The 14748-nt window shown below is 46.6% G+C and overlaps 2 protein-coding genes across 2 annotated transcripts in view; one reads left to right on the forward strand and one right to left on the reverse strand.

Moving 5' to 3' along the window:
* Window positions 1-3881: 3881 nt before the first annotated feature.
* On the forward strand, window positions 3882-5468 carry LOC106572116 (gap junction alpha-10 protein). Its single transcript, XM_014146011.3, has one exon. It carries the CDS (start codon window positions 3918-3920, stop codon window positions 5466-5468), a length of 1551 nt encoding a protein of 516 aa, XP_014001486.2. The 5' UTR covers window positions 3882-3917.
* A 3132-nt stretch (window positions 5469-8600) lies between these two features.
* The window catches only part of LOC106571989 (transcription regulator protein BACH2), a 50276-nt gene continuing 44128 nt past the window's right edge, over window positions 8601-14748 (reverse strand). Inside the window, exons 3-5 of the mRNA XM_014145706.3 lie at window positions 12204-13781; window positions 9918-10124; window positions 8601-9257 (exon numbers count right to left, since the gene is read on the reverse strand). Coding sequence (XP_014001181.3) covers window positions 8745-9257; window positions 9918-10124; window positions 12204-13781 — 2298 coding nt within the window. The 3' untranslated portion in view covers window positions 8601-8744. The remainder of the gene's footprint in view (window positions 9258-9917; window positions 10125-12203; window positions 13782-14748) is intronic.

The following is a 14748-nucleotide window of genomic DNA, read 5'->3' on the forward strand; positions in this document are numbered from 1 at the left end:
TAATTAGGAGGGTTGCTGTTATACCTAAAGTGCCGAAGTGGGAAAGAAAAACTATTCACAAATATACCATCTCTGCCAGCGAGTGGGGTATTGTTTGTGGTTAGAGGGCACTAGCTGGGTTGGCACTGTTGGTTGGTGTGGGAGCTGGCGGGGGGAGGGGGATGGCGGTGCAGGCAAAGCTTTACAATTGCCTGGCAAGATGTGCCATGGGGCATTGTCCCTCCCATCGGTGGCGGATCAATCCTCACATCCTGTGAACCCTGTGTGCAACTGCAGCACAGGAGAACACAGAACAGTCACTCTGTGTGCCGGACTGACTGACAGAGAGTGATGTGCTTTTGGGACCGGTGCAAAGGACTCAAACTCCATAGGGTAACCATACCAATTGGGAAACATGATTCGCATCGAGAGGCAAAGAAAGTACCCATACCATTAATATGTAAGTGCTTGTTTTTCTTTGCTTTGAAATTGTAAAAAATATATATATACACATTGGCAAGAAAAAGTACGTAAACCCTTTGGAAATACCTGTATTTCTGCATAAATTTGTCATCGAATTTGATCTGATCTTCATCTAGGTCACAACAATAGACAAACACAGTCTGCTTAAACTAATAACACACAAACAATTATACGTTTTCATGTCTTTATTGAACACGCTGTATAAACATTCACAGTGCAGGGATTTAATAACTGGTTGACCCTCCTTTGGCAGCAATAACCTCAACCAAATGTTTTCTGTAGTTGCGTATCAGACCTGCACAACGGTCAGGAGTAATTTTGGACCATTCCTCTTTACAAAACTGTTTCAGTTCAGCAATATTCTTGGGATGTCTGGTGTGAACTGCTCTCTTGAGGTCATGCCACAGCATCTCAATCAGGTTGAGGTCAGGACTCTGACTGGACCACTCCAGAAGGCTTATTTTCTTCAGTTGAAGCCATTCTGTTGTTGATTTACTTCTGTGTTTTGGGTCATTGTCCTGATGCATCACCCAATTTCTGTTGAGCTTCAATTGGCGGACATATAGCCTAACATTCTCCTGCAAAATGTCTTGATAAATTTGGTAATTCATTTTTCCGTTGATGATAGCAAGCTGTCCAGGCCCTGAGGCAGTAAAGCAGCCCCAAACCATGATGCTCTCTCCACCATACTTTACAGTTGGGATGAGGTTTTGATGTTGGTGTGCTGTGCCTTTTTTTCTCCACACATAGTGTTGTGTGTTCCTTCCAAACAACTCAACTGCAGTATCCAGGTGCACTTTTGCAAACTTCAGACATGCAGCAATGCTTTTTTTGGACAGCAGTGGCTTCTTCCGTGGTGTCCTCCCATGAACACCATTCTTGTTTAGTGTTTTACGCATCGTAGACTCCTCAGAGATGTTTGCATGTTCCAGAGATTTCTGTAAGTCTTTAGCTGACACTCTAGGATTCTTCTTAACCTCATTGAGCATTCTGCGCTGTGCTCTTAGTCATCTTTGCAGGACGGCTACTCCTAGGGAGAGTAGCAACAGTGCTGAACTTTCTCCATTTATAGACAATCTGTCTTAATGTGGACTGATGAACATCAAGGCTTTTAGAGATACTTTTGTAACCCTTTTGTAACCCTCAGCTTTATGCAAGTCAACAATTCTTAATCCTAGGTCTTCTGAGATTTATTTTGTTCAAAGCATGGTTCACATCAGGCAATGCTTCTTGTGAATAGCAAACTCAAATTTTGTGAATGTTTTTTTACAGGGCAAGGCAGCTCTAACCAACATCTCCAATCTCGTCTCATTGATTGGACTCCAGGTTAGCTGACTCCTGACTCCTCTTAGCTTTTGGAGAAGTCATTAGCCTCGGGGTTCACATACTTTTTCCAACCTACACTGTGAATGTTTAAATGATGTATTCAATATAGACAATAAAAATTCAATAATTTCTGTGTTATTAGTTTAAGCACACTATGTTTGTCTATGGTTGTGACTTAGAAGAAGATCAGATAAAAAAATGTATGACCAATTTATGCAGAAATCCAGGTAATTCCAAAGGGTTCACATACTTATTCTTGCCACTGTATATATATATATATATACAGTGGCAAGAATATATATACTGCTCTTACTGGCTGCATCATGATGCTGATTTCTAATGCAGTTGTCTTATCAAAATAAAAGATGTGAAATTCTGCATTCAGATTCTGTAAACAAGAAAGAAAAAAGTAGGCAGCCAGTATGATGTAGAAAACTGCCCACTACCCTGACCTTTCACTGCCCCCACCTTCCACTGCCCTGACCTTCCACGCCCTGAATTTCCACTGCCCTGATGTTCCACTGCCCCCATCTTCCACTGCCTTGACCTTCCACTGCCCTGACCTTCCACTGCCCCCACCATCCACTGCCCTGATCTTTCACTGCCATGACCACCCACTGCCCTGATTTTCCACTGCCCTGACCTCCCACTGACCTCAACTTCCACTGCCCTGACCTTCCACTGCCCTGACCTTTCACTGTCCTCACCTTCAACTGTCCCCTCTTCCACTTCCTTGACCTTCCACTGCCCTGATTTTCCACTGCCCTGACCTTCCACTGCCTTGACCTTCCACTGTCCCTACCTTCAACTGCCCCCCACCTTCCACTGCCCTGACCTTCCACTGCCGCCACCTTCCAAAGCCCCACCATCCACTGCCCCCACCTTCTACTGCCCTGACCTTGAACTGTCCCCACCTTCCACTGCCCTGACCTTCCACTGCCCCCACCTTCCACTGCCCTGATCTTTCACTGCCATGACCATCCACTGCCCTGATTTTCCACTGCCCTGACCTCCCACTAACCTCAACTTCCACTGCCCTGACCTTTCACTGTCCTCACCTTCAACTGTCCCCTCTTCCACTTCCTTGACCTTCCACTGCCCCACATTTCTACTGCCCCACCTTCCACTGTCCTTACCTTCCACTGCCCCCCACTTTCCACTGCCCCCCACTTTCCACTGCCCCTACCTTCCACTGCCATGACCTTCCACTGCCATGACCTTCCACTGTCCTCACCTTCCACTGCCCTGACCTTGCACTGCCCCTACCTTCCACTGTCCTGATCTTCCACTGCCCCCACCTTCCACTTCCCTGACCTTCCACTGCCCTTACCTTCCACTACCCTGACATTCCACTGTCCTCACCTTCCACTAACCCCCACCTTCCACTGCCCTATCCTTACACTGCCCCTACCTTCCACTGCCCTGACCTTGCACTGCCCCCACCTTCCACTGCCCCTACCTTCCACTGTCCTGATCTTCCACTGCCCCCACCTTCCACTTCCCCGACCGTCCATTGCCCTTACCTTCCACTGCCCTGATTTTCCACTGCCCCTACCTTCCACTTCCCTAACGTTCCACTGCCCCTCACCTTCCACTGCCCCACCTTCCATTGCCCTGACATTCCACTGCCCCGAACTTCCACTGCTCTGACCTTCCATGGCTGACTTTCCACTGCCCACCTTCCACTGTCCTTAGCTTCGACTGCCCCCCACTTTCCACTGCCCCACCTTCCACTGCCCCGAACTTCCACTGCCCCGACCTTTCATTGCCCGAACTTCAACGGCTGACTTTCCACTGCCCACCTTCCACTGCCATGACCTTCCACTGCCCTGATCTTCCAATGCCCTGACCTTCCACTAACCTGACATTCCACTGTCTTCACCTTCCACTAACCCCCACCTTCCACTGCCCTCACCTTCCACTGCCATCACCTTCCACTGTCCTGACCTTCCACTGCCCTGACTTTCCACTGCCCTCCATTCATTGCATGATGATTATAAACATTGTATGTTTTCAGTTGTAGTTATAAACTAACTGTTAAAAGAAAATATATGCAAAATAAATCCCTCTGGTCTCTCTCTCTCCAGTGTGAGGACATGTTGCAGTAGAGACCAGTGAGCTGTGAGACCATGGGGGACTGGAACCTGCTGGGCAGCATCTTGGAGGAAGTACATGTCCACTCCACCATCGTAGGAAAGATCTGGCTCACCATCCTCCTCATCTTCCGCATGCTGGTGCTGGGCGTGGCGGCCGAGGACGTGTGGAACGATGAGCAGAGCGAGTTCATCTGCAACACGGACCAGCCGGGTTGCAAGACCGTCTGTTACGACCAGGCCTTCCCCATCTCCCTCATCCGCTTCTGGGTCCTGCAGGTCATCTTCGTGTCCTCACCCTCCCTCGTCTACATGGGCCACGCGCTCTACCGCCTGCGCGCCCTGGAGAAGGAGAGGCACCGGCGGAGGGTCCAGCTGAAGGCAGAGCTGGGGGAGATGGAGGCGCTGGTGGAGGAGCACAAGCGCATTGAGAAGGAGTTGAAGAGGCTGGAGGAGCAGAGGAAGGTGAAGAAGGCTCCACTGAGAGGGTCCCTGCTGCGGACGTACGTCATCCATATCCTAACACGCTCCGTGGTGGAGGTGGGCTTCATCATGGGCCAGTATATCCTGTATGGCATCGGACTGGAGCCTTTGTATAAATGTGAGAGGATGCCTTGCCCCAACAGTGTGGACTGTTATGTGTCAAGGCCCACAGAGAAAACAGTGTTCATGGTGTTCATGATCGTCATTGCCGGGGTGTCTCTCTTCCTGAACCTAATGGAGATTTCCCACCTGGGCATCAGGAAAATCAAACAGACTCTGAAGGGAGACAAGTACCCAGCAGACAATGACAATTTGATTTACAAGCTGAAGAAGAACGCGACGATACAGCATCTGTGTGTGATGAGGAACCTGTCTCCTCACAATGCGCCCCTGACTCAGACCATCTTCAAAGTCATTCCTGAGAAGGACCTGGACCCAATGGACCCACCTCCCCACTACATACCCAACCATGAGGTGCCCAGGCACAACAGCATGGCTTCAGGCCATTATCTTGCCAACTGCACTGGCCTCCAGCCCCATCAGCAATACCAGCAGCAGCAGCATCAGCAATGTGAGCCCAGCCAGGGGATGATCCAGACCCTGCACCTCCAGGGAGCCCCAGAGAAACAAACCACCGCCATGGTGGACCAGCTCCCTCAAGCCTATAGAGGAGCTGTCTTGAATGGGGATAGTGGGCCCAGGAACCTGCAGGGCCAGTCGATCCATGAGGACCCCAACTTACACCCCCAAGACCACTACCAGCCCAGCCACATGGAAGTAGTGTCTATGGCAACGCACAGACCCAGCATCATGACAACACACAGACCCAGCTTGGCTCTGAGGGACACAGACCTGGAGGAGGAGAGGAGGGACTCCATGGGCAGCGACTTCCTCTTCCCCAACCCAGGAAGAAAGCAAAGCTTCAAATCTCGTATGCCCTCTGAGAGCATGTCCACCATCAGTGATTACAGTAGCAACTCTCCACGGAGCTCAGATTCCGAGCTGGGCGACATGGTGGACATGCCAATGATGCCACCCCCTGGAAGGAGAATGTCAATGGCAAGTAGAGCCAAGAGACAGGCAGCATCTGACCTGGTGGTTTAGAGAGCCATTACCACTGTGTAAAATGAGCTTATAACAACATTGCATAAGAGTATGACTCAAAGCATGAGAGAGAGCGGGGGGGGGGGGGGGGAGAGAGAGAGAGAGAGAGAGAGAGAGAGAGAGAGAGAGAGAGAGAGAGAGAGAGAGAGAGAGAGAGATCATCACTCCACCTCCACGAACCAGGGGGGAAGACTTCACCACTGTAACTAGGAGAAACAGTGAAAAAGCGAGGGAGAAAGAGAATGCTAACATTGTGAATATTTTGTCTAGATTTGCCCAGTAAAGCTGCAATAGATACCTTTGAGAGACTGCATAGACATTTTTGAAATCTTGCAGATAGAAAGTCATGATGACTAGTGTCAATGTGTTATCTATAGCCTCTCTCAATCCCACATGTTTTCTCTCTTTCAGAGTGTATTCTTGGACATCTCCTCTATCATGAAAAAGTGAAGAGGGACGAGAGCAAAAATAGACCCAGGAGTTGCCTACGAGTGAAACAACACACAGGAGATATCAATAGCACTGCACCCATCATTGATTGGCTCTCCAGATTAAATTGGGCCAAAAACAGCCACCAACCCATGCCAAGTCACATGTGGGCATAGGCAGTGCTGTTTCCCCAGTGTATTTTAAATTCAAAGCACCTCATTAAAATGCCTACAATCTCCAAATGAGTGACATTGTATGTGGTTGATTGTGGCAGAAAGGGAAAATGATTATGCACATCAAGAGGAACATGTGAAGTGTGAGCACTTAAAATTATTGTGATAAATGAATGTTGGTGAGCATGCAAACCATGGAAAATGTAATCTTGTCCCTGGAAAAACTTTTCTATGCTTATATAGAGCATTCACTTTTATAAACCTATTATTCAGTTTGAACTTTTTTAAGTTAAACATTCAACAATAGATTCTTATGAGTGTGTAGTTGTTTGATATACAATCTTAATTCATGACATTAAATGCTTATTTACTAAAACTGAAAATCACTTTTTTGTCATCATCTTTGATGGGTTATTTTTTAGATATATCATAATTTTACAGTAAAAAATATACAAAGAATTGGCGCATGCTATTTGTTTTAATCCATAAACAGAAATTGCGTCTTGACAAAAAGTTTTCTTCCAAAACATTTGCATGTCAAATTAACAAAAACAACAGTTACATAATATTTACAATATAACGAACTTTGAACATTAAAAGCTAAAAAGGGAAAAGTGAAACAGCTGATATCTGTCGTCTTGCAATTTACTCAAATTACACATTAAAAATATCTCACCAAAAATCTACAAATACAATAATAACCATAGAAACAAAACCACACACAACGTATTCCAACTGTACAGTCCTTGACCCAAAATGAGAGGTATGCAGAATTGCAGGTAGATAAGTGTAAGAGTCCATTATGTTCATGAGGCATAACCTCTGCATACACTCAGGCTGGGATTCAATCAAACCTGCACTATGGAAAAATAACATTGTTAATGCACATTAAGAGAAAATGCGATTAAGTTTTTCCCCCAACAAGTAAACATTGTGGTTGTACTGAAATCAGTCATTTCTTTCATAGTATGGACAGAACGTTATTTTTCCACGGTACGGTTTTAAATTGACACCTTCCGTTCCCTTTCACGTGAGTTTGGCCTATGAAACCTCTAAGGCAAGACTTGGAGCTGCATTTGTCAAACATACGTTTAAAATCTTGTGTGAACCCATCATCCACTTACAATTGTATGTTCCATTTTAAAAATCGTTAAAAACCCAAACTTATCAATCCAATGATGCAAAGTCTCTTGTCATGGAAAAATCCTTAAAAAACACAAACATGTTACACAGACTTTTGTAAACACTTTTACCTCTTTAAACGTTTGCTTAATTTGTACTGAATAAGGACATTGTGAATCATAAAACACAGAAAAGACTTGTCTTTCATCCAAATTGTCAGTAAAAACAACAACCATTAAAAATCACAAGAATCAATGTTAGGAAATTTACAGGCCAACATTTTGTGCCAACAAATCAGCCCCACAGAAACGTTGTCAAAATAAATAACTGAACATGTTCATATTTATTTTTCAAATTCAAAAATATCAAAATGGGGTGATCGGTATATTCAGTGTACTCAGAGTAACAGTACATTCTGTGGAGCTCTGTCATTGGTACTTCATACTGTGAGGAAAACTAAAGGATGTCAATTGAAATTCCCAGAATGTGACATTGGAACGTTCCAAGAGAAAACAACAAAGAAACCACTAATCTAACCATGACACATGCTACAGAACGATCTTCCACAATGGAATCATTTGGCATTACCATGGACCAATAACTATCTAAGCATCTCTTTGAATTAGTATTCAACATTTCACATGATAATACACCATTAGGAATACTGGACAAGTTTAGAGGATAAATTGCACTCTTATATTTAAGGATTATCAAACCAGGAATATGTGGTGACTTCCACCCCAATTCTTTAATACATCTGATTTACACTAAATGTAATGGAAAATACCTCAGAACAAAATATTACATTTTCACCACGTGGGACAGTACATTTCTACCCCTAAAAGAGCAATATGGTTTAGATAAGAATGATAGTCTTTGACACCATTCATATTTGTTGAATATAATTTAAGTAAGTACTTGGCTTGGGAGTTTTTCATTTCTAAGTGCCAATGTCAATGCATTTGCTAGTGTAAATGCATTGTTAGTGTAAATTAGATAGATTACCTCTTGAAGGTGCTGAACGGTGCAATACGATTTTGTTTTTCTTCTATTTCCCACTTTAGCTACAGTATGTTGATTCCTTTCTTTCTTTCACCATAGATGCTACTGTGTGTTAAAGGCAAAAGAGGAATGTACATAAACAATGCAGGAAAAAGAAAGTGAGAAATTAGAACTGAAGGAAACTTTGCATATGAGAGTTCATTCTACTCGCAGCTGTATAGAATAACTCTTCAGATGTACAATTTGAAATTAAATAGCTTTTTACAGAGACATTATTGAACATTATTAAACATTCAGAGGAATTCCTGAGTTTATACTCCCATGATGGGAGAGAGTGAGGGTGAGACAGAAATAGAGAGAGAAAGCTGCCAGAGCAATGTTGTATGGAGTTTGATAACTCCAAAACACCTGTTTAACAGTATTGCTGATAAGACAACTGTAGTGTCATCCTTTAAAAAACACAGAGAACAAATGTACTTCAAACTTTATACATATCAAGGTAGAGATGTGTGTCATAATAACAATAAAAACACACCCTGTTACCAGCTATTCATTTTCCATTGCTAGCTAGATACAGATCCTGTCTGGGCTGTTCTTCTGTTGTACATTTCTCAGTCATCTCCTGAGAGAAGTCCACAGAAACAGTGGGGCTACACACACCCGTAGATGCTCCAGGCTCCAGGGAAGACTCAGGGTCCTCCTGCCCTAGGACAGACACATCTATCTTCCCACCGCCCTGCCGCCTCTGCCCAGGGCCAACGGCTCTCTCCATGGGGCTTTCAGAGGGGCAGGGGGACTTGACCTGGCTGCCCTCTGAGGTGGGGGAGCCTGGGTTGGAGGTGAGGTCGATGCTGGCCGTGATGGAGATGCTGTTGGTGGTGGCAGTAGGATCTCTGGACCTGTGTGTAGGGAGCAGAGCGTGGGTCTTCTCGTGGTTCCCCTGTACCTCCCCGCACACCTCCTGGGACACAGCTTGGGACAGGTAGGAGAGGTTCTGCCACAGCTCACCCATACACACCTTCAGCTGGTTCCTCTCACTCAGCAGCTTGTCCTTGTCATGCACCTGCAAGGACACACATACAGTACATGAATGTTATGGGTACACTGAGAATACACACACAGCTTACACACATTGAATACACACATAGCTAACACACATTGAATACACACACAGCTTACACACATTGAATACACACACAGCTAACACACATTGAATACACACACAGCTTACACACATTGAATACACACACAGCTTACACACATTGAATACACACACAGCTTACACACACAGCTTACACACATTGAATACACACATAGCTTACACACATTGAATACACAACCAGCTCACAGCTTACACACATTGAATACACACACAGCTTACAAACATTGAATACACACTTAGAGAATCCATATGTACACAGTACATAACCACAAACACACAGACAGCCACATGCATAAGGAAACACAAATAAAACCTATTTTTTTAAACTGACAGTACGACAAATGCTAACAGTAGAGATTCAACTTTTTATTGTATAATAAGTAGACCTGAGTCTTGACATTTACATTTTAGTCATTTAGCAGACTAATCTAGAGTGACTTACAGTAGTGAGTGCATACATTTTCGTACTAGTCCCCCGTAGGAGTCGAACCCACAACCTTGGCATTGCAAGCGCCATGCTACCAACTGAGCCACACAGGACCGTTAAAACAGTGTATGTACCAGTCTGTGTATCTCCACCTCCAGGTTCTGGATGCAGTCCAGCTTTCTCTTGCGGCAGCGCTGGGCGGCGATGCGGTTCTTACTGCGCCGCCGGATGTCGTGGATGAACTCCAGCTGCTCTGAGGTCAGTTTGTGCATCTTTATCATGATCTGGAAGTCATTACGCGGAAGATTGGTGATCTGATCCACCGGGAAAGGAAGTTTGACCTTAACAAAACACAGAGGAATGCATTAGGGATATACAGTAGTTTCTACCTGGTGTACAACTTTCTTGTCCATGATACAGCAAGCAATGGACATTTGTCCTCTTCTCTCATTACTCAACTCCCCCAGACAGCATCCATCTCACACAGTTGTACCCACCCAGCCCACTAGGTGGCACTGTTATTCTACCTCTAGTAGATGGTCATAGCCTGTGCATGGTACTCCACTTATTTGAAATCAATCGCTTACAGTGTAATAGACAATAACTGTGGGACAAAATTATTCATTTACTTACAATTGACACAAACTATTGTAAAAAAAAAATACAGATTGACTGATGTTCTCAAATTGATGGTTGAGATACAATAAAGTTCTCAGTTTACGTCACAAGGAACTCCTCCAACGTCTGCATGATGTCCCCATTTGAAAGTGCTATCATTCAGTGTTTAATAATGGGTCAGTATACGCTGTGTGACGTTCTGCCATGTGACGTTCTGCCTTGTGTCTCACAGAGAGTTGGGTAGAGGCAGGGGACTGAGGGAGTGCTCCGTTTCAGCTGTGATCTTGGGGGGCCTTCTCTGTCTCTCTGTGTCTCTCTCTCCTCTCTCTCTCTATTGTTCTGGTTTCTCTTTTTAACTCTACATCCCTCCAGTCAGTTCATTACTCTGCTCTGTGAGTGGGCCAGCACTGACAAGATGACCTCATCTGTGTCAACTGGTGTGTGTGTGTGTGTGTGTGTGTGTGTGTGTGTGTGTGTGTGTGTGTGTGTGTGTGTGTGTGGTGTGTGTGTGTGTGTGTGTGTGTGTGTGTGTGTGTGTGTGTGTGTGTGTGTGAGAGTGCGTGCGTATTATATGGGCCAGGTTCTGGCCCTGGAGGGGGCTCGCCTAGCGCACTGTCCCAGTTAGGAGGGTCTAAACTGGGGGAGGGTGCCAGATGGTGGAGGGTACAGGGACACCTGTCCGTTCTGTCTGAACCAAGTGTCAGCGCTGAGAACTGCTATGAGCATATGGAGACACATGAACACGCACACATGCACACAAACACACATTTCAGCTCCTTTTCAGACTTGAGAGAAAAAAATTGCGACCGCATTAAGCCTCATTATGAACTAAATATAATTCACTAAAAAAATGACACCTCTACGGAACTCTACCTACCTGAGCATTATATCCATTGCCTTCCATTCATCTAAAAACAGCTGTGACAAAAAGCTCAATGATTCTGTCTATCACTGTTTGTGTATTTTCAGCAGTCATTCATGTTATTACATGAATCTCTTTCCCACTCACACCGTTCCACCAGCCTCTCTCTCACTGACTCACCATCGGTTCTGAAATAAAGCTGATATAGATGAGCTAATAGAAGACGCTGCTGATTGTATGTGAGTCTCTCAGAGCGGCTGAACGACTTCAGCCCACAGTGTAGCACAAGAAGAATTGTCTAATTTCTCTCTACACAGCAACATGAGAGATGGAGTGGGCGCTTAAGCATTGCCATGGCAATCCCTGCAGTTCTCTTAAAGTAAACAAAGAGTTTGAAATCAAGGTCTTATCCTTAGAGGCTTTCGGCTGTGAATAGAGGAGGGATGTTGTATGGACGGATGGTGTGTGCATGGATGGGCCATGACTATAGCTTTAGAGGTGAACAGCATCCATGACATTTTGTCAAACAGAAATCTCACAGATGACTAAGACTACTACTGTTCTAAGCTCTCCAGGCTCTTCTTCCCCAGAACAACAGTTGTTATATACTGTACAGATAACTCGTCTATTAAATTCCCTGTCTCTCTCTCTCTTTCTGTCTTAAGTCTTCACCACTGCTTTTTTAGCAGGTCATAAAGAGGACTGGTCCTAGCTATTTGTTCAGATATTTATCCCTTTTGGTTTTAAGAAGTAACTCTGACAACCATCAAAACATAATTATTACAACACAGTTCATCTTCCCAGCCATAACACTAACCGTGTGGTATCTCTCTGACACAGTAACATTTTGTCAGAGCAATTTTAGTTGTTGGCAAACCCCATTGTGAATAGTACAGATCACAATTTCAATATGTAGTATAGATAGATAAATTATACTGACTTCGGGACCTGGCTCTCTGGCAGGGCCAGACTCACTGTCTCCCTCTGAGAAGGACCCGGATTCATCACTGGAGTTGGCCCCATACGACCGTTCACACTTGATCTTGGTGCGGCCCTGAGAGAAGATGGCTTCCCCTACCACCATCCCACCGTGCTCCCTCTGCTCCCCCACCAGGCAGCGAGCCAAGCCTGAGCCCGACACAGAGCATGGGGAAGAGGAGAACTCAAACTGGGGCAGGCTGGAGGGCGAGTCCCCACTGCCCCAGTCCTCCAGGTAGGAGAACGATGAGCAGGAGCTGGAGGTGCGTGTGCGGGTCTCGCAGGCAGGGGAGCAGGGGGAGATCTTTATGGGCAGAGGGCAGCTGGTGGTGGGCCGCGGCCGGCAGGCCATAATAGGCAGGGGGTCCTGGAGGGCCGTGGGGGGGGTGGTGGAGGAGGGTAGGGGAGAGTATGTCTGGTGGAAGGGGAAAGACTGACTAACATCTGTCCACAGGGATTTCGAGGTGATCTCCAACAGATCTTTTTCCAGAGACTTCCGGTCAGAGTAGGATTGAGACGGTGTTCCCAGATGGTCACATACCCCGAGGGAGAAAATGACGCTGCTGCGGCGATCCAACTCTACTTCCTGTTTGCTGACTCCGTCTGAGACAAGGGGCTTCATTGCCATGCCCTCTACTAGCCCCTCTATGTCTCCAACAGAAGATCCCACTGTCTCTGCAGACACCGCCCTGAGGTCCCTTCCACCCTCCGCCTGAGATGCCTCCCTGTCTCTGTCCCTGTTATGGGCTAGTGAGAGTCTGTTGGTCAGTAGCTGCTGGGTGAGAGGAGTGGAAGGTAGGGTGCTGGCTGGGTTGTTGAGATCCAGGAGGCCCCTCTGGAGGTAGGAGTGCAGGCAAGATGGAGAACCTCTGCTGGGGGGATGCGCTGAGGGCTCCGGCCTCCCCACCAACTCCATCTCCAGGACATTCTGGCTATCCTCTGACAGTCCTGGGGGGCTCTCCTCTCCCTCGCCCCCGGAGCGGGGCTCCTCTTTGATTCTGGAGGGGGAGAGGGGGTGTGTACCTTGGTGGGTGCTGCTGGTCTCTGAGCGGCCTGGGGAGGCTGAGGCATGGCATAGTGACGAGGCGGCCGAGGTGACGCTATCATCGTCCTCGTTCTTTCCGTTGTGCTTGGCGCAGGCCTGCTGGTACTTCCTGTATTTGGGGCATTGTGGGAGGTCAGAGGTCAGGCTGCTGGTGAGGGGCATGAGGGTCGAGTGATTGGGTCGCCACCTCGTCGCAGAGGATGATGTCACTCTGGGGGTTTCGGACGACGCGGAAACACCACCATCACCGTCCTCCTCCGTGATGAGGTCATCTGTGTGCGCCGATGGCGGCAGCTCCTTGCGACAAAGGCCATTGTTGTGATCAGTCGTGTCGCTATGCAGCTGGGCCTGTAGAAAGCGGAAGCAGGAGTCTTCTAGGTTGTGAACGCCCAGGAAGTCAGCACAGCGGATCACCTCATGGATGTTCTCTCTGCTCAGAACCAGTTTGGCTGTGTAGGCAAACTGTAGCAGCGGGGCAAACCCCCTGGCTGTGATCTGATGAGAGGAGGAAACACAGTGTTATCTGTTGTGTTGTTACTGGTCCTGGGGATTTCGTGTGGGGACTGTGAGAGTTGGGAAAAATCTGCTGCTTACACACACAGTTAAACAAACCCTGGAGTGTGGACTACACATTCATGTTTTATTTTGACACATTTTGACAAAAAATTGAGATGGGAGAGAGAGCAAACTAACTGGAGCACATCCCCTCCCACTCCCACCATCATCCCAATGAGTGCCTAGGGGCGCATCCCTCTCTGAAGGTGAAAGTCACCCATCCTTAAAATATGCCTCTCACTTGTTGTCCTCTCCCCCTTCAGCTCACCTACTCCCCCATCCTCTCCCCCTCCTTTTCCCCTCCTAGCCCCCTCTATCCTCTCCTCTCCCCATCCTCTCCCCTTCATCTCTCTCCTGTTCTCTCTCTTAGTAGCTGATAGCCAGCAGGCCTGGTGTATGTGTGTGTGTGTGCCCATGTGTGTGTGTGTGTTTGTGTGCGCAGTGTGTGCTTGCCTGTGTGTGTGTGTGTATGTGTGAGCGCAGTGTGTGCGTGTGTGAGCGCAGTGTGTGCGTGTCTGTGTGTGTGCTGTGCGTGCTTGCCTGTGTGTATGTGTGTGTGTGTGTGTGTGTGTGTGTGTGTGTGTGTGTGTGTGTGTGTGTGTGTGTGTGTGTGTGTGTGTGTGTGTGTGTGTCGGTTGCTGGGGGGGAGGTAGAGTGCCGTTAGAATGCTGAGTGTTCTGAGGGTCTATTTTCAGCTAGTGTCAGCAGCTGCCTCATGTGCCTGCAGAAGCATGTCTTTATGAACACACAGAAGATTGTCTTATGAACACACAGAAGATTGTCTTATGAACACACAGAAGATTGTCTTTATGAACACACAGAAGATTGTCTTATGAACACACAGAAGATTGTCTTTATGAACACACAGAAGATTGTCTTTATGAACACACAGGAGATTGTCTTTATG

This window comes from Salmo salar, chromosome 01 (genome assembly GCF_965601325.2).
Source record: "Salmo salar chromosome 01, fSalSal1, whole genome shotgun sequence".
NCBI lineage: Eukaryota > Metazoa > Chordata > Actinopteri > Salmoniformes > Salmonidae > Salmo > Salmo salar.